Source organism: Pristiophorus japonicus, chromosome 7 (genome assembly GCF_044704955.1).
Source record: "Pristiophorus japonicus isolate sPriJap1 chromosome 7, sPriJap1.hap1, whole genome shotgun sequence".
Lineage (NCBI taxonomy): Eukaryota > Metazoa > Chordata > Chondrichthyes > Pristiophoridae > Pristiophorus > Pristiophorus japonicus.
In genome coordinates, this window is record NC_091983.1 from 100,762,803 (window position 1) to 100,783,928 (window position 21,126).

General features: G+C 44.1%; 1 protein-coding gene across 1 annotated transcript in view; it reads right to left on the reverse strand.

Moving 5' to 3' along the window:
* LOC139266602 (tyrosine-protein kinase Src42A-like) overlaps nt 1-20,083 on the reverse strand; it is an 84,147-nt gene extending 64,064 nt beyond the window's left edge. The window contains exons 1-2 of the mRNA XM_070884199.1: nt 19,876-20,083; nt 18,706-18,865 (exon numbers count right to left, since the gene is read on the reverse strand). Coding sequence (XP_070740300.1) covers nt 18,706-18,865; nt 19,876-20,083 — 368 coding nt within the window. The remainder of the gene's footprint in view (nt 1-18,705; nt 18,866-19,875) is intronic.
* Between the last annotated feature and the right edge of the window lie 1,043 nt (nt 20,084-21,126).

Sequence of the window (21,126 nt, forward strand, 5' to 3'; positions counted from 1 at the left end):
GGGTTGGATTAATTAAGGAAAGCCAGTATGGATTTGTTAAAGGCAAATCATGTTTAACCAACTTAATCGAGTTTTTTAAAGAGGTAACAGAGAGGGTTGATGAGGGTAACGCAGTTGAAGTAGAGTACATGGATTTCCAAAAGGCGTTTGACCAAGTGCCACATATTAGGCTTGCCAGGAAAATTGAAGCCCATGGAATAAAAGGGACAGTGGCAGCCTGGATATGAAATTGGCTAAATGACAGGAAACAGAGTAGTGGTAAATGGTTGTTTTTCAGACTGGAGAAAGGTACTCAGGGGTCGGTTCTAGGACCACTGCTTTTCTTAATATATATTAATGACTTGGACATGGGTGTACAGGGCACAATTTCAAAATTTACAGATGACACAAAACTTGAAAGTATAGTGAACAGTGAGGAGGAGAGTGATAGACTTCAGGAAGACATAGACAGGCTGATGAAATGGGTGGACATGTGGCAGATGAAATTTAACGCAGAAAAGTGTTGGTAAAAAATGAGGAAAGCAAATTGTAAGGAGGACACAAAAAATCTGCAAAGGGATAGAGACAGGCTAAGGAGTGGGCAAAAATTTGGCAGATGGAATATAATGTGGGAAAATGTGAGGTTATCTACTTAGGCAGAAAGAATAGAAAAGCAAATTATTTTTTAACTGGAGAAAAATTGCAAAGTGCTGCAGTACAGAGGGACCTGGGTGTCCTTGTGCACGAAATACAAAAGGTTAGTATGCAGGTACAGCAAGTAACCAGGAATGCAAATGGAATGTTGGACTTTATTGCAAGGGGGATAGAATATAAAAGCAGAGAAGTCACACCTAGAATACTGCGTACAGGTTTGGCCTCCGTACTTTAGAAAGGATATACGTGCATTGGAGGCAGTTCAGAGAAGGTTCACAAGGTTAATTCCGGAAATGAGAGGGTTGACTTACGAAGACAGGTTGAGCAGGTTGGGCTTATACTCATTGGAGTTTAGCAGAATGAGAGGTGATCTTATCGAAACATATAACATAATGAGAGGGCTCGACAAGGTAGATGCAGAGAGGATATTTCCACTCATAGGGGAAATTAGAACAAGGGGACATAGTCTCAGAATAAGGGGCCGTCCATTTAAAACTGAGTTGAGGAATTTCTTTTCTCAGAAGGTTGTAAACCTGTGGAATTCTCTGGCCCACAGAACTGTGGAGGTTGGGTCATTGAATATATTTAAGGCTGAGGTAGACAGATTTTTAAGCGATAAGGGAATAAAGGGATATTGGGAGTGGGCAGGTAAGTGAAGCTGAGTCCATGATCAGATCAGCCATGATCTTATTAAATGGCGGAGCATGCTCGAGGGGCCAAATGGCCTACTCCTGCTCCTATTACTTATATTCTTATGTTAGGACATATAAACTAAATGATACAATCCTAAAGGATGTGCATGAACAGAGAAGGGGGCGTGTGCATAAATCATTGAAGCTGGCAGGGCAGGTTGAGAAAGCAATTAAAAAGTCTTATGGGATCCTTGGCTTCATAAGTAGAGGTATAGCGTACAAAAGTATGTAACTTATGATGAACCTGTGTAAAACACTGGTTTGGCCCGAACTGGAGTACTGTTTGGCACCAAACTTCAGGAAGGATGTGAAGGCCTTAGAGAAGGTGCAGAAAAGATTTACGAGAATGATTCCAGGAATGAGGGACTTCAGTTACTTTAATAGACTGGAGAAGCTGTTCTCCTTGGAGCAGAGAAGATTGAGAGGAGATTTGATAGAGGTGCTCAAAATCATGAGGTTCTGGACAGAGTAGATAGAGAGAAACTGCTCCCATTGGCAGAAGGGTCGAGAACCAGAAGACACAGATTTAAGGTGATCGGCAAAAGAACCAAAAGAAACATAGAAAAAACTTTTTTACGCAGCCAGTGGTTAAGATCTGGAATGCACTGCCTGAAAGGATGGTGGAGGCAGATTCAATCTTATCTTTCAAAAGGGAGTTGGAAAATTATCTGACAGAAAAAAAATTGCAGGGCTACGGGGAAAGGGCAGGGGAATGGGACTAGCTGAAGTGCTCTTGCTGAGAGTCAGCATGGGCTCGATGGGCCAAATGGTCTTCGTCCGTGCTGTAACCGTTCTATGATTCTAACCTTTTTGCAGTTTTCGATATGGTTGACCACACCATCCTTTTGAAACACCTTTCCTCCATTGTTCAGCGTGGGACTGCCCTTGCTTTATTTCACTATTACCTATTCAATCGTAGCTAGAGCATCTCTTCCAATGACTTCTCTTCTCATCACCGTGTCATCACTTCAGGAATCCCCCAAAGATCCATTCATAGCCCCTCTTTTTCTTCATCAAACATGTTGCCCCTTGGTGACATCATCCTCAGACATGGAGTTAGCTTCCACACGTATACTGATGACACCCAGATCTGCCGCTCCACCACCTGTCTTGATCCCTGCATTGTGCTGTTAGACAGCTTTCCAGTCATTTAAACATTGTGAAGACCAAAACCAATTTCTTTGGCCCCCGCCACAGACTCCATAATCTCAGCATTGATTCAATCCCCCTCCTGGCCATTGTCTCATACTGAACAAGACTGTTCTCAACCTCAGCATCTCATTTGACTCTAAGCTAAGCTGCTGACTTCTTATTCTCTCCAGCTCAAAGACCACCTACTTCTACCTTCACATCACTGCCTCCAGCCCTACCTCAGTCTATCTGCTGCTGAAACCCTCCACCATGCCTTTGTCATCTCCAATGCTCTGCTGGCTGTCCTCCCATTCTTCATCCTTTGTAAACTTCAGCTCACCCAAAACTCTGCTGTTCATAACATACCTGCATTGTCACATGTAACCATCACCCTTTTCCTTACTGACCTGCCTTGGCTCCTGAGCCACGCACTACCGCAAATATAAAATTAGTATGCTTGTATTTAAATCTGTTCGTGGCCTCGCCCCTCCCGATCTCTGTAATCTCTTCCAGGCCTACTTCCCCAAACACAGTTCTTCTGACTTCGACATCTTGTGGATGCCAACTCCCTTTGCCCCGCCATTGGTGGTGTGGGGTCCAGGTGGCTGAAGGCACAGTTGCCAATGATGGAGCAAAGGGAGAAAGATTGCACAAGGCATTGGAGTCAGAGGAACAGAGAGTTTGGAACGTAAGAACATAAGAACATAAGAAATAGGAGCAGGAGTAGGCCATACAGCCCCTCGAGCCTGCTCCGCCATTCAATAAGATCATGGCTGATCTGATCATGGACTCAGCTCCACTTCCCCGCCCGCTCCCCATAACCCCTTATCCCATTGTCTAAGAAACTGTCTATTTCTGTCTTAAATATATTCAATGTCCCAGCTTCCACAGCACTCTGAGGCAGCGAATTCCACAGGTTAACAACCCTCTGAGAGAAGAAATTTCTCCTCATCTCTGTTTTAAATGGGTGGCCCCTTATTCTAAGATCATACTCTCTAGTTCTAGTCTCCCCCATCAGTGGAAACATCCTCTCTGCATCCACCTTGTCAAGCCCCCTCATAATCTTATACGTTTGATAAGATCACCTCTCATTCTTCTGAATTTCAATGAGTAGAGGCCCAACCTACTCAATCTTTCCTCATAAGTCAACCCCCTCGTCCCCGGAATCAACCTAGTGAACCTTCTCTGAACTGCCTCCAAAGCAAGTATCTCCTTTCGTAAATATGGAAACCAAAACTGCAGTGTTCCAGGTGTGGCCTCACCAATACCTTATATAGCTGTAGCAAGACTTCCCTGCTTTTATACTCCATCCCCTTTGCAATAAAGGCCAAGATACCATTGGTCTTCCTGATTACTTTCTGTACCTGTATACTATCCTTTCGTGTTTCAGGCACAAGTACCCCCAGGTCCCGTTGTACTGCGGCACTTTGCAATCTTTCTCCATTTAAATAATAACTTGCTCCTTAATTTTTTTCTGCCAAAGTGCATGACTTCACACTTTCCAACATTATTCTCTATCTGCCAAATTTTTGCCCACTCACTTAGCCTGTCTATATCCTTTTGCAGGTTTTTTGTGTCCTCCTCACTCATTGCTTTTCCTCCCATCTTTGTATCGTCAGCAAACTTGGCTACATTACACTCAGTCCCTTCTTCCAAGTCATTGATATAGATTGTAAATAGTTGGGGTCCCAGCACTGATCCCTGCGGCACCCCACTAGTTACTGGTTGCCAACCGGAGAATGAGGTTGTCGAGCGAGTGGAAGTTAGAGAGATAGGGAGAGGTGAGACCATGAAGGGAGTTAAGCATTCGGATAAAACTTTGAAATCTAAGATGTTGGGGCGCTGGGAGCGAATGTATACAATAGGATATGTGCAGCAGAGTTTTGGATTCGGTGAAGTTTATGGAGGCTGCATGATGGAAGGTTGGCCAAAAGCCTGGAATCTAGAATAGTCGATTCTGTTAGGATATGTGCTTCTGTCATGTGCCAGGAGCGCAAAAGCAGAATTTTTACCCCTAAATTAAAGCTGCTTTTATCCCATGCAAGACCTCTATCAGCACTGCCAGTTCCCAATGCCCGGGTCTCATGCAGCTGGCCACAATCCAAAGGAAAACCAGCTGGGATCAGCCAAAGCTGGCAGGCAGTAGCCAGGGCCACCCATTTTTTAACTGGCATTTCCTAGGCGGCAGTTTTAGTGAATCTGGCAGGTTCATCTTTGCGTGACAGCCGACTGCAGTGGACTCATTCATGAGGAACCAGGAACACGAACACGGGTTTCACATATTGTAAAGGAGGCTTCAGGCATGCATTGCTCAGCATTTTGGTTCTGCTAACACAAGTTTATATAAAGTATGACTTATAACCACAGTACAAGTGATTCTTTTCATAATGCTAACCTTTTAACTTGGCTAAATACATCTAAAATTCCATTAGATCTTAACATACGCATGTCTAGCAAAACAAGCAAAACGTGTGATTGGTTAATACTCTGCCCACATAGCCACAATGGCTACATAAGTCACATATTTATAATCTGATATCATGCAGGAAGTTACTTTAGAAATATTTGAGTTTATAAATATCCTTCTGCAGTCTCATAGTAAAAATTGAGAAATACAATTTGCACTTTGTCATTCTTTAGGTTATTTCTGAAGCCCATGGTAATAATATATACTTTTCTTTCCCATCGCATCCTGGATATACCAGGAAAATAAACTGTTTTGTTCCTTTTAAGATATATTCCACCTCCCCCTTTCCTGGATCTACAGCTGACTAGGGGCTTTCTCCCAGAGCTCCTCCAATGCTTTTCCGAAGTCAGTATCTAAACGTTGCTCAAGAAAGGATTAGTGGCATTTTTATTCCCTTCCACCAGCTCCCTATGCAGCAGCTCCCCACAAAAATGATATAGCCAAGATCAATAATCCATTGCAGGGAAGGCTGCAGATATGAACCATTCTGTGGTGCAGTGTTTTAGGAGTTAAGTCTGCTGTGTTATGACAATTTAACTTTTATTGTGTACGACTCCAATAAACATCTTACCTTATTTATTTCAAATGAAACAATCACTGTGTTGCTGCAAAGTGTAACTGTTTCTCAGTTAATTATCACTTCCTGAAACCTGTGCTCTAACCTTTGAATTATACATTCCCCAAGATTCTGTTTTAAGCTATTTTCCAATGAAACCGCCAGGTCCCAGTCCTGTGTTATTTCTTGTAGGCCGTTCATACTTATTTTGTACTCCTATTATTTGATTACTTCCCCAGCTTCAGGATTTTGCATTACTGTACATTAAATGACAATTCCTATCTTTGGCACAAATTTCCAAATATTCCTGTGTAATTGGTCTAAACATTTGGTTCCCTACAATCTACAGCAAACCTGAAGAGTTTTGTTAGAACATAGGAGCAGGAGCAGGCCATTCAGCCCTTCGAGCCTGCTCCGCCATTCAATAAGATCATGGCGGATCTTTTACCTCAACTCCATCTTCCCACACTATCCCCATATCCCTTGATTCCCTTAATAACTAAAAATCTATCAATCTCTGTCTTGAATATACTCAACAACTGAGCATCTTTGTCCAAATCATTAGTATGCTGCGAAAACAATCATGGCCACAGAAGTGATCATGGAATGAACCTGCTAACCACTTTCAGCCATGTTGATGCAGTTCCCTTAATAACTATCCCTTGCATCCGCTAACTCAGTGTCCTGGCCCCCACCACCCTTTTGTGCAACCTGTTCAAGCTGCTGATTGTCCTCTGTAAATAAGTACTTCCAACATCTTTCACAATTCTGAACCTGTGCCATCTGGTATATCAAGCTATTACTTTGGGTTTACTTTCCATTAAATATTTTGCATAGCTCTATAAGAGCCCCCCTCACCTCGAAGACATCTCTTTTTGAGGATGACCAGTCCTACCTTATCCAATTCTTTCTCATAGCTCAAACCTAAAAAAATTATCAAAGGCTAACCAATGGCTTAAAAAAAGCTGATAGCAGAAAAATAGCCCAGGTTAAATGCTTGTGTTAGAATCATAGAATAGAATCATAGAATGGCTACAGCACGGAAGGAGGCCATTTGGCCCATCAAGCCTGTGCCGGCTCTCTGCAAGAGCATTTCAGCTAGTCCCATTCCCCCACCCTTTCCCTGTAGCCCTGCAAATTTCTTTCCTTCGGGTACTTATCTAATTCTGTTTTGAAAGTCACGATTGAATCTGCCTCCACCACCCTTTTAGGCAGTGCATTCCAGATCTTAACCACTCGCTGCGTGAAAAAGATTTCCCTCATGTTGCCTTTGATTCTTCTGCCAATCACCTTACATCTGTGTCCTCTGGTTCTTGACCCTTATGTCAATGGGAACAGTTTCTCTCTATCTACTCTGTCTAGACCCCTCATGATTTTGAACACCTCTATCAAATCTCCTCTCAACCTTCTCTGCTCTAAGGAGAACAACCCCAGCTTCTCTAGTGTATCCACGTAACTGAAGTCCCTCATTCCTGGAACCATTCTTGTAAATCTTTTCGGAACCCTCTCTAAGGCCTTCACATCGTCCTAAAGTTTGGTGCCCAAAATTGGACGCAATACTCCAGTTGAGGCCGAACCAGTGTTTTATGAAGGTTCATTATAACTTCCTTGCTTTTGTACTCTATGCCTCTATCCCATATACTTTTTAAACTACTTTCTGAACCTGACCTGCCAACTTCAACAATTCACAAAGGATCTCATAGTAAAGAATCCTCTAGGAAAGAGTGATCATAGCATGGTTGAATTTCAAATTCAGTTGGAGGGTGATAAAGTTGGGTCTCAAACCAGTATCTTAAATAAGATCTTAAATAAAGGTGATTACAAAGGTATGAAGGCAGAGTTGGCTCAAGTGGACTGGGAAAATAGATTAAAGAGTAAGACGATTGATGAGCAGCGTCAGACATTTAAAGAGATATTTCATAATCTCAGTAAAGATATATTCCAGTGAAAAGGAAAGACTTTAATAGAAGGGAGAACCATCTGTGGCTAATTAAGGAAGTAAAGGATGGTATCAAATTGAAAACAAAGGCATACAAGGTTGCGAAGATTAGTGGAAGGCCAGAGGATTGGGAATTTTTTAGAAACCAGAAAAGGACGACTAAATAATAATGAGAGCAAATGGATTATGAGAATAAACTAGCAAGAAATATAAAAACAGATAGTAAGAGCTTCTACAGGTATATAAAAACAAAGAGTGTAGATAATGAAACATTTGTCCCTTAGAGGATGAAACTGGGGAAATTAATAATGGGGAACAGGAAAATGGCAGAGACTTTGAACAAATATTTTGTATCAGTCTTCACGGTAGAAGACACTAAAAACATCCCAATAATAGATAATCAAGGGGCTATAGGGAGGGAGGAATTTAAAACAATCACTATCACTAAAGAAAAAGTACTTGGTAAAATAATGGGACTAAAGGTGGACAAGTCCCCTGGACCTGATGGTCTACATCCTTGGGTCTTAAAAGAAGTGATTGCAGAGATAGTGGATGCATTGGTTGCAATCTACCAAAATTTCTTGAAGTCTGGAGAAGTCCCAGCGGATTGGAAAACTGCAAATGTAATGCCCCTGTTTAAGAAAGGAGGGAAACAGAAAGCAGGAAATTAAAGATCAGTTAGCCTGACATCTGTCATTGGGAAAATGCTGGAGTCCATTATTAAGGAAGTAATAGCAGGACATTTGGAAAATCATAATGCAGTCAAGCAGAGTTAGCATGGTTTTATGAAAGGGAAATCATGTTTGACAAACTTGCTGGAGTTCCTTGACTATGTAACGAGCAGGGTGGATAAGGGGGAACCAGTGGATCTGGTGTATTTGGATTTCCAGAAGACATTCAATAAGGTGCCACATAAAAGGTTGCTGCACAAGATAAGAGCTCACGGGTTATGGACAATACATTAGCATGGATAGAGGATTGGCTACCTAACAGAAAACAGAGTCAGGATAAATGGGTCATTTTCCAATTGGCAAACAGTAACTAGTGGGGTGCCATAGGGATCAGTGCTGGGGCCTCAACTATTTACAATCTGTATTAATGACTTGGATGAAGGGACCGAGTGTAATGTAGCCACGTTTGCTGATGATACAAAGATGGGTGGGACAGCAAGTTGTGAGGAGGACACAAAGAGATACAAATTGCCACCTGCCCACCCCGTTTCGGTGTTTTTTACCACATCTGCGGTTCATGTCGACTTTTTCGCGACATTCGGCTCTTCGTTTTTTCTTGTTTTGATCTGGAAGTCGGTCATAATATGGGGTGGTGACAACACCTGACGGACAAAACCAAGGTGGCAACGGCAACTGAGGGGAGGAATTTATGGTGGTGCGGAGTGGCCGCTGCGATGACATCATCAAGCGACGCATCACCACGGCTCTCCCCTTCACTTAAAGGGGAGCACCTTCGTGTTTTTAAAACTTCGGCCCACTGGACCACCAGGGAGGGTGTTTCGGTCGGGCCAGTGGCCTGGCACCCAAGAGGGGATGCCAGGCTGCCTGTTGGTGGCCCAGCCGAATCCGGGGGCATATTTGTGGGCCGACATAGCAGTCGGTCGACAAAAAAAAACATGGCGGCAGCGGCAGTAGACCCTCCCCTTTAAGGGAAGCTGCACCACCGCTGCAGTAACCCACAGCCTCACGGGACCACCGGGGAAAAGCTTGTTTTGGCGCCGCCAGGCTGGCTGAAGATTTTTCAAGGTGAATGTCGCCGTCGGGGGGTTCGATTGGCGGTGTGCACGGTGATGACGTGCTTAACACCGATCGGCAGCAGCGGAGCAGTAAGGAAGGGATCGGGGCATCGCCGGGAAAACTCGGGAGGGCAATTGGGCTAGCAGTGGCCATTCCACCAAAAGTCGGTGGCCACTTCACTCTGCAGTGTGGGCGCCACTTTTCGGGGTTAACAGGCCTAAGGAAAGGGGAAATTTCGGCCCCAAAAAATCTGCAAAGGGATATAGACAGGCGAAATGAGTGGGCAAACTTTTGGTAGACGGAGTATAAGGTGGGAAAGTGTGAGGTTATCCACTTTGACAGTAAAAATAAAAATGCAAATTATTATTTAAGTGGAAATTACAAAATGCTGCAATACAGTGCGACCTGGGGGTCCTTGTGCCTGAAACACAAAAAGTTAGTATGCAAGTACAGCAAGTGATCAGGAAGGCAAATGGAATGTTGGCCTTTATTTCAAGTGGGATGGAGTATAAAAGCAGAGAAGTCCTGCTGCAACTGTACAGGACATTGATGAAACCACTCCTGGAGTACTGCGTACAGTTTTGGTCTCGTTATTTAAGGAGGGACATACTTGCATTGGAGGCATTTCAGAGAAGGCACACTAAGTTGATTCCTGAGATGAAGTGGTTGACTTATGAAGAAAGGTTGAGCAGGTTGGGCCTATACTCATTGTTCAGAAGAATGAGAGGTGATCTTATTGAAACATACATAGTGAGGAGGCTCGGCAAAGTAGATGCAGAGAGGATGTTTCCACTCATGGGGGAATCTAGAACTAGGGGCATAGTTTAAGAATAAGGAGCCGTCCATTTAAAACTGAGATGAGGAGGAATTTCTTCTCTTAGAGGGTCATAAATCTGTGGAATTCTCTGCCCAGAGAGCTGTGGAGGCTGGGTCATTGAATATATTTAAGGTGGAGATAGACAGATTTTTGAATGAGTGAAGGGTTATGGGGAGCGGGCAGAGAAGTTGAGCTGAGCTCAAGATCAGATCAGCCATGATCTCATTAAATGGCGGAGCAGGCTCAAGGGGCCAAATGGCAAACTCCTGCTCCTATTTCTTATGTTTCTTATGTGCACACATACCCTCAGGTCTCTCTGTTCATGCACCCGCTTTACGATTGTACCCCTTATTTTATATTGCCTCTCCTTATTCTTCCTACCAAAATGTATCACTCTGCATTTTTTTGCATTAAGTTTTGTCTGCCACATGTCCACCCATTCCACCAGCCTGTCTATGTCCTCTTGAAGTCTATCACTCTCCTCCTCACTGTTCACTATACTTACAAGTTTTGTGTTTTTGCTTTGAACTACACTGGATTACACCGCTATGTTTCTGCACTGGACTACACTGGATTATACCGTAAGTCTACCTGCTGTTTCTCCATCTCTGCTGCAGAAAGTGATTTTTCCTTTTAACTGCGGCTGTATCTCTGCTGAACTCATCCTATTGGGTTTTCAGCTCTGCTGGCTTCTTGACAGCAGTTGCTGATTCACTCGTTCTATCGGTTTTCAACTTTGCTGGCCGCTGGCTGTGGTTTTTTATGGCGATCTACCGTGATCCACAAACTTGTGTCAATGTCACCATTCTCTTCCTGCACCGCTAACGACTCTTCCAACAGCACATCCTCAACCTCTCTACACTTAAAATAGCTTCCAGATTACATTTGCCTGCATTCAGACAGCGGTTCGTCGATGCTCCATGCTGGCCCATGCTATTCATGCCGACTTTGTCCTTCCATGGGCCTCTGACTTTGACCCTGGTCTCCTTACTATTAGATCCCATTCCCAACTACATTTAAACAGGCCTATGGAACCTGAGCTTTCCTCTGTCCATTCACGTGTGTACTTTGGCTGCCGTTCCCGATCCAAGTCATTCATTACTTTTCCACTTTTCCCCCTCTTCCCTTTTCCCTTTATCCCTCTCTGACCGTTCTCTCCTGTTGCCATGCCTCCTTTCATCTCTCCTCTCTCGGATACTCTGCCCTCCCAAATCCCAACCCCAATCCTTCATGACTCTTTGACATTCCTACACTCCTGCCGCCGTCACAGGCTTGACTCCCTCCCCACATAAGCCTACAGCTTCCCTCTGTGCCTCGCTTGGCATCCTACGAAGGGTCAGTCGAGATACTCATCGCTGCCTCCTTACAAGAAGCAACCCCAACTGTACCATGCTACTCTCTCGCCGACCTGCTCGCCGATCTCCTCCTCGTTCAACTCATCCCCCGCCTCCCCGCCAGCGCTGACCCTGTGGATGCAGGCAGTGGGGCAGCCATCACCGACCCTCTCTGCATCTCCCTCCAGAACATCTAATCGCTTGCAAACAAGACCCTTCCTATCTCTGAGCTTATCGTGGATGATGGCATCGACATCATGGCCCTGACGGAAAGCTGGTTGAGGGGCGGTGACACCTTACCCTTAAATTAAGTCTCCCCGCCTGGCTATACCTTGCACCACTTGCCCCGCTCAGACCATTGTGAAGGCAGTGTGGCTCTCACCAGCAAATCACCCCTTAGTCTGCCCCCCTACTCCTCCGGCACTTTCTCCTCCTTTGAACATTTCCCCTATTCCATCCCTCTCATCTCTCATTTAAAGTTCTCGTTCTGTACCGCCCACCCAAGTACCATAAAAATGTTATAACCGAGATATCTTCACTACTTTGCTCCCTTGGCCTCTGCATCGAACGACTTCTCATCCTCGGTGATTTCAACCTCCATCTCAATTCACTAAGCTCTCTCTCCTCTGCATTCACTCACCTCCTATCCTACCTTAATCTCACCCTCCATGTAAACTCACCAACCCATATTCTCGAGCTTGCCATCTCTCGTGGCCTTGCTACTCCCATCATGTCAATCACAGATAAGGCCATCTCTGACCACTTCCTCGTATCGCTCTCCATGCACATCTCCCTACCAACCACCACCCCACCCCCCAACCCTACCTCCTTCTGTGTCCATGGAAAACACTCCCTCCCGACTCTCTTACAACTGCACTTGTCAACTCCCAACTGTCCAGCCTTTGGCCCTCCATTCACCATGACATTTCTGCAGTTCATTCTGCTCAATCACACCCTCATCACCAGCTTTGATGCCCTAGTCCCTGTTAAAACAATTACTCTCTCTCACCCTGGCTGTTCCCCCTGGTAGAGCCCTGATCTTCGCTCCCTTAAGTCTAAGGGACGCAGACTTGAATGGATATAGTGAAAAACTGGTTTAGTCATTCACCGCCAGATCTGGCTGGACCACATAAAGCACAAGTGGATTCTGCTCTCGTCTGTCAAAAACGCTCACTATTCCAGAATCATTCTGGAATGTAAAGATAAATCCCACCTTCTTTCTACACTGTTAACCGTCTTTTTAAAGCCCTCTCCCCAGTCTCCATCCTCACCTCCAACAATAAGCGTGAGGAACTCATGGACTTCTTTGTCTGTAAGATTGAGACCATCTGTTTGGCCGCTTCTGCCTCTTCCCTTCCTTCCCCTAGCCCACCGGACCAAACATCCTCTGAGGAAGCCCCCTGCCTTAGCCCTGACCTCACATCTTTCTCCAGCTTCTCTCCGATCTCCCCTCATCACCTTTCCGAGCTCCTCCTGTCCATGAGACCCACTTCCTGCTCCCTTGACCCTATTCCCACCAAACTGCTGACCACTCAATTTCCTTTTCTGGCTCCCATGTTAGCTGACATTGTTAATGGTTCTCCCTCCTCAGGCACTGTCCCCTTCTCCCTCAAATCTGCCATCATCACCCCTCTCCTCAAAAAACCAACCCTCGACCACTCCATCTTTGCAAACTACCGCTCCATCTCCAACCTCTCTTTCCACTCCAAAGTCCTTGAACATGTTGTCGCCTCCTAAATCCATGGCCATCTTTCCTGAAATTCCGTGTTTGAATCCCTCCAATCCAGTTCCCGTGACTGCCACAATACCGAAACGGTTCTTATCAAAGTCACAAATGATATCCCTCCTCATCCTTCTAGACTTGTCTGCAGCCTTTGACATGTGTGACCACTCTATCCTTCTCCAACACCTCCCCATTGTCATCCAGTTGGGTGGGGCTGCACTTGCCTGGTTCCATTCTTATCTATCTAACTGTAGCCAGAGAATCACCTGCAACAGCTTCTCTTCCCGCCCTGCATCATTACCCAAGGATCTATACTTGGCCCCCTCCTATTTCTCATTTAGATGTTGCCCCTTGGCGACATCATCCAGAAACACAGTGTTAGTTTCCACATGTACGCTGATGACACCCAGCTCTACCTCACTAACACTTCTCTCGACCCCTCTATGGTCTCTAAAGTGTCAGTCTGCTTGTCCGACATCCAATTCTGGATGAGCAGAAATTTTCCCCAATTGAATAGTGGGAAGACTGAAGCCATTGTTTTCGGTCATAGAATCATAGAAACTTACAACACTGAAGGAGGCCATTTTGGACCATCATGGCCGTGCCAGCTAGCAAAGAGCTATCCAGCCTAATCCCACTTTCCAGCTCTTGGTCAATAGCCCTGTAGGTTACAACACTTCGTGCCCATCCAAATACTTTTTAAATGTGGTGAGCGTTTCTGCCTCTACCACACTTTCAGGCAATGAGTTCCACAGCCCCACCACCCTCTGGATGAATAAATTTCCCCTCAAATCCCCTCTAAACCTCCTACCAATTACTTTAAGTCTATGTTCCCTGGTTCCTGACCCCTCTGTTAAGGGAAAGAGGTCTGTCCTATTCCTTCTAGGCCCCTCATAATTTTATATACCTCAATGAGGTCTCTCCTCAGCCTCTTCTGTTCCAAAGAAAATAAACTCAGCCTATCCAATTTTTCCTCATAGCTAAAATTCTCCATTCCAGGCAATATCCTCGTAAATCGATGACGAAGCCTAACACCACCTTCAGTGTGCCAGAGCAGCCTTTGGTTGCCTGAGAGAGTGTTTGAAGACCAGGACCTCAAACCTGGCACGAAGCTCATGGTCTACAGAGCCGTAGTGATAACTGCCCTCCTATATGCTTCAGCGACATGGACCATGTATAGCAAGCACATCAAAGCACTGGAGAAGTACCACCAATGCTGCCTCTGCAAGATGCTGCAAATCCATTGGCAGGATAGGCGCACCAACGTCAGTGTTCTTGCTCACGCCAACATCCCCAGCATCGAAGCGTTGACCACAGTCGATCAGCTCCAATGAATCGGCCACATAGTCCGCATGCCCGATACGAGACTCCCAAAACAAGCGCTCTACTCGAAGCTCCGACATGGCAAGTGAGCCCCAGATGGGCAGAGGAAACGCTTTACGGACATCCTCAAAGCCTCTTTGAAAAAATGCAACATCTCCACCAACACCTGCGAATCCCAGGCCGAAGACCGCCCAAAGTGGAGGAGAAGCATCCGGGAAGACGCCGAATACCTCGAGTCTCTTCGCCAGGAGTGAGCGGAAGCCAAGCGCAAACAGTGGAAAGAGCGCACGACAACCCAAGCACCCCTCGCACCTGTCCCTTCAACCACCATCTTCCCCATCTGTGACAGAGACATTAGGTCCTGCAATGGACTCATCAGTCACCTGAGAACTCATTTTTAGTGTGGAAGCAAGTCATCCTCGACTCCGAGAGACTGCCTAAGAAGACTAGGCTTGACTATTCCAATGCACTCCTGGCTGGCCTCCCACATTCTACCCTATGAAAACTAGAGGTCATCCAAAACTCGGCTGGCCGTGTACTAACTCGCATCAAGTCCCGCTCACCCATCACCCCTGTGCTCGCTGACCTATATTGGCTTTCAGTTAAACAACGCCTTGAATTCAAAATTCTCATCATTATTTTTAAATCCCTCCATGACCTCACCCCTCCCTATCTCTGTAATCTCCTCCAGCCCTACAAACCCCCTGAGATGTCTGCACTCCTCTAATTCTCCCCTCTTGAGCATCTCTGATTATAATCACTCAACCATTGGTGGCTGTGCCTTCTGTTGCCTAAGCCCCAAGCTCTGGAACACCCTGCCTAATCCTTTTCACCTCTCTACCTCTCTTGCCTCCTTCAAGACGCTCCTTAAAACATACCTCTTTGAACAAGCGTTTGGTAACCTGCGCTAATTTCTACTTATGTGGCTGAGTGTCAAATTTTTTTATCTCATAATACTCAAGTGAAGTGCCTTAGGACATTTCACTATATTAAAGGCGCTATATAAATACAGGTTGTTATTGTTGTGTCATCTGCAAATTTTGAAATTGTGCACCAGCCTGTCGATATCCTCTTGAAGTCTATCACTATCCTCCTCACTGTTCACTATACTTTCAAGATTTGTGTCATCTGCAAATTTTGAAATTGTGCCCTGTACATCCAAGTCCAAGTCATTAATATAGATCAAGAAAAGCAGTGGTCCTAGTACCTACCCCTGGCGAACACCACTGTATACCTTCCTCCAGTCCGAAAAACAACCATTCACCACTACTCTCTATTTCCTGTCACTTAGCTAATTCTGTATCCATGCTGCCACTGTCCCTTTTATTCCATGTGCTTCAACTTTGCTGGAAAGCCTAATATGTGGCACTTTATCAAGTGCCTTTTGGAAATCCATGTACACCACAGCAACTGCATTGCCCTCATCAACCCTCTCTGTTAACTCATCAAAAAACTCAATCAAGTTAGTTAAACACGATTTGCCTTTAACAAATCCATGCTGGTTTTCCTTAATTAATACACACTTGTCCAAGTGACTGTTAATGTTGTCCCGGATTATTGTTTCTAAAAGCTTCCCCACTACCGAGGTTGAATTGACCGGCCTATAGTTGCTGGGTTTATCCTTACACCCTTTTTTGAACAATAGTGTAACATTTGCAATTCTCCAGTCCTCTGGCACCAGTCCCATATCCAAGGAGGATTGGAAGATTATGGCTAGTACCTCTGCAATTTCCACTTTTACTTCCCTCAGCATCCGAGGATGCACCCTATCCAGTCCTGGTGACTTACCTACTTTAAGTACAACTAGCCTTTCTAATACCTCCTCCTTATCAATTTTTATCCCATCCAGTACCTCCTCTTTCATTATGACTTTGACAGCATCTTCTTCCTTGGTAAAGACAAATGCAAAGTACTAATTTAGTACCTTAGCTGTACCCTCTGCCTCCATGCATAGGGCTCCTGTTTGGTTCCTAATCGGCCCCACCCTGCCTCTTACTATCTGTTTACTATTTATATGCCTATAGAAGACTTTTGGATTCCCTTTTATGTTAGCTGATACTCTGTTCTCATACTCTCTCTTTGCCCCTTTTATATTCACTTCTCCTCTGAACTTTCTATATTCAGCCTGGTTCTCACTTGTATTCTCAACCTGACGTCTGTCATATGCCCCCTTTTTCTGCTTCATCTTAATCTCTATCTCTTTCGTCATCCAGGGAGCTCTGGCTTTGGTTGCCCTACCTTTCCCCCTCGTGGGAATGTACCTCAACTGTACCCGAACCATCTCCTCTTTAAAGGTAGCTTACAGTTTTGCCTGCCAATATTTGATTCCAATTTACCTGGGCCAGATCCATTCTCAACCCACTGAAATTGGCCTTCTTCTAATTAAATATTTTTACTCTAGATTTCTCCCTGTCTTTTTCCATAGCTAGTCTAAATCTTATGATACTGTGATCACTCTTCCCAAAATGTTCCCCTACATGCTTTACTTGACTCATTGCATTCTCCAGAACCAGATCCAGCAATGCTTCCATCCTCATTGGGCTGGAAAAGTACTGATCAAGAAAGTTCTCCTGAACACACTTCAAAAATTCTTCCTCCTCTCTGCCATTTACATTTTTACTATCCCGGTCTATATTAGGATAGTTGAAATCCCCCATTGTCTCTGCTCTATAGTTCTTGTATCTCTCTGTAATTTCCCTGCAAATTTGCTCCTCTATATCCTTCCCACTGGTTGGCGGCCTATAGAATACATCTAGTAGTGTAATGGCACCTCTATTGTTTCTCAAACCAAATAGATTCTGTCCTTGATCCCTTCAGGACAACCACTCTCTCCAGCACTATAATAATCTCCTTAATCAATACTGCCACCCTACCTCCTTTCTTTCCTTCCCTATTTTTCCTGAACACCTTATATCCAGGAATATTTAGTGCCCAATCCTGCCCTTTTTTCAGCCAGGTCTCCGTTGCCGCTACAACATCGCATTCCCATGTGTCTATTTGCGTCTGAAGCTCACTAACCTTATTTACCACACTTTGTGCATTCACACACATGCACTGTAAACCTATCTTTGACCTTCTTGTACTCTCTTTTGTACATTAAACCCCCAGAAATTGTTAATTTGTTACACTTGTTTGGAACAGATAATGCATTATTTTTTCACATAAAATCAAAGGGACTTTTGCACAATTTTATTGAAAATCATTTTCCAGTTGCCAATTTTGGCAATTAATTATTAAAAAAAATATTTTAACACTCCTTTCTCCTAACGGTAGCAAATGATTTATTATTGGGAGAAAAAAGTTTTAATTTTTGTATTATTTTAAATCTTTCTCATAGCTAATAAATATTTCAAATCCAATCTTCCTGCTTTATTTAAAACATTTTTATTCTGAGAATTGATTGTTTTCCTTTCTTCTAAGATTACAAATCTAAGTGACACTTGGATTTTAAGGAGGCAAAACATTGCTCCCAGCTTTCCTCCCCACTCCCCAAAGCACCTGTCCATTTTATTTCTCTCCTTTATCAGCAAGTGCTGACTTCAGCCTTTCTCCCACTACAAAGCACTACTTCTATCATTTCCCCTCTCCCCTCAAAATGCAGATCCCTGGTTTTACCCTTTCTCTCCTCTTCCCTCCTGAAATGGTGCTCCAAACTTTTACTCTCTCTCCCTTTCCCAAAGTGCTGCTCTTGGCCTCTATCTCTACTGTCTCTAAAGTGCTGGTCACAGTTTCTGCCCTCTCTTATCCCATTGGCCAGCAAAAGTCTGGTCCTGGCTTCTCCCCTTCCTCAATCACTGCTGAAACCACTGTCTTCCTCCCCCTTTCTCCCCTGTCGATAACAGCTGCGCTCCCCAGGCGCCACTCTGAGCTCCTACCTCGGAGAGCTCCTGCAGTGATTGATGGTGTGACTGAGAGTGGTAATTGCCCAATCTTGCCCATATAGTGTACAATGCTGTCAAATCACATCAGGATTGTCTGCGGATCTGTCACTTGCGGGCGGGATGGGGATCTATTCCATGCTGATTTTAATTGCGGACAGTGCTTCCAGAACACAGATTATCTCTGTCAAACGTGGATGATTGTCATATAAGGGACTCATCCCCCTGACAACCTTAGATCAACAATGACGCTCTTCTCTGCTTCTCGAGCCTTTAACGATGCTAGGTGTAACTTTGCACAGTGAGCTAGAGAGAGAAAAAAGTCATCAGCCAAAATCAACTAAGAAACCTTTGCTCCTCCAGCAAGTTAAAATATACATTTTAAAAAGCCACTTGATCCTGAGAGAAGCGACGGGGTAAGCTGGCTTCAGAGGCCGTCTGCTGTCTCCGGGGCGGCTACTTACGGTGCAGCAGCAACACTCCCCACTTGGGCGACGAAGCTTGAAGGGACGAAGCCTTCCACCACTTGCTCCTCATTTGCTTCTAATTTTCGGACCAAAGTCCATTCGCCTTCTTTCCTCAGAACTTCAATTTGTTCCCCTTCTTTGATGAGAAGATCCTCTGCTGTACGGGGTTTGTAATTGTAAAGAGTGACAAAACCAGATGTCACAGCATGTGGGTTCGCATAAAATAAACACTGGTTTGGAGCGGATGTCCCCTGGTTACTATCAGAATTAGACTGACAGTACTGGCAAGGGCAGAAAGCACAGTATGCTTTACATAGAGCAGAGCCCATGGCTGTTCAAAGTCTTTGTTCTCACTGAACATCGCTCCTATACAGCTGCTAACGCCTATCCAGGAAATCATGGCAGCAAATGTGCTAACATTTGCGTGGAACTGGTTCCACCTGCTCTGAAAAATTCCCTGTTGTATTTGTAATTGCTATTTGAAAATTGTTTGGATTGTGGGGGCCAGAGTATCTAAATAATGGCAGTATTTCAAAAACAAGTCAAATAAATAGGCATAGAAGGCATAATATTTCTGCATGGCAGTCAAATGGTCTATGGACTGTGATAGCATGAGTGGTAATCTTGGAATTTGATTGTAGATGAGTTCTAGATAGAATTACAGTCCCTTTTCATTTTGCAATGTTGAGTAATAGCAGTGAAGATTGTACGGGAGATAAGAACAGATTAAACAATGGACTGGGTTGAATGATTTATAAACGGATTCAGTTACTATTTTAATCATAAATTCAAACATTATCGATTGGTAGCAGCTAAGTGTTTATGATTAGATTTGATTACCAGCTGTTCATAACGTATTTTTTATTGGCAACCCTCCGTTTAGATATTGAAAAAGATAGGAAGGTTGAGATAAATTAAGAAAAAGGCCCTGAAAATGCTGGTTTGAAGGGTCAGTGGGAGGGCACCTAATTTGCAAACCTCCTTTATGTATTTTTTGACTTAATTTTTAAATGCTGGTATTTAATTAGATACAGTACACTGGCCTGCAATCCAACCATCTTCCGAAGTGAAATTAAAAAGACTGTAGGGAATTCTTAAGAATCAATAGAACAAGTTACGTGAAGAATTCCCTGCACTTTCTCATCTCATCTTTTGCGCACTGCTCACCTTTTGCTTGCGAACTTCCATTCTTAGATGGGATCATTGTTTTTGCAAGCTTGATTTTGCTGCCTGTTTCTGCTGTTTTCTGTAAAGCTTTTGTAGTACAGGATTCATTTTGCACAGGCCTGCAGCCACTGCATTGTTGTTGCCGACAACTGCCAACCTTATCTCTATCCACATTGTTCAGTCGAGGCATTTTATTGGGTCGGCCCATGGCGGTCATGTATTTGAAGTCGGAAGAGGAGTTCATGCAATGTGCTTGCGCCTCAGTCATTTAACAATTATTCATAATTTTGTTTTCACAAATTCACCTTGGTGTCCAAGTAAAAGTAACACCGTGTCAGAAAGTATGGAGGGCACTTCTAACACCGATGTTGAAGTCTCCCTACAGGTGATGATCATCTATAGCATCAAAGATTCAAATAGGCAGCCTGCCTACCAAGCAGTAAGGGAAGCATGTCTTCAATGGGTGGAATTACCACAAGGCTTTCTCTGGTTCCTACGGTGGAAGCTGGAGGGTTGCCCTTTTTTTATATCGAGAAGCTTAAGGGCCAAATCCATCAAGGTTTAAAAATGATGAGACAATACCAATTTTACTTTTTCAGAGCTTGAAATTGTGATGTTTGACGGTTCTGACATCCTGGGAAGGATGAGTTAAAGTAGGATGTGTCTTGATTTCAATATAGCAGACATGTAGGAAGAAGGGAAGAGTATGTAGGATGGTATATTTGGAGATTAGAGAGAGAGAAAAATAAAAAACAAATGCAGTTGTAATTGGAAGAGGTTGGGGGTTGGAGATGAGAAGTATTATCAATCAGAGAAGGTGTGTTTCCTTGTATCCTGCCCAGGAGTGCAGGAAAAAAAAGAAAGTACTTGCTTTTAGTATGGTTGGGCATCCCAAAATACTTGCAGCCAATTAAATACTTTTGCAGTACTGTTACTGTTATGGATGTAAGCATGGAAGCCATTTGCACATGGCAAGAACTCAAACAGCAAATGAATTGAGATCATTATAATGCAATCAAGCAGAGTTAGCATGATTTTATGAAAGGGAAATCATGTTTGATAAATTTGCTGGAGTTCTTTGAGGATGTAACGAGCAGGGTGGATAAGGGGGAACCAGTGGATGTGGTGTATTTGGATTTCCAGAAGGCATTCAATAAGGTGCCACATAAAAGGTTACTGCACAGGATAGGGTTGGGGGTAATATATTAGCATGGATAGAGGATTGGCTAACTAACAGAAAACAGACAGTCA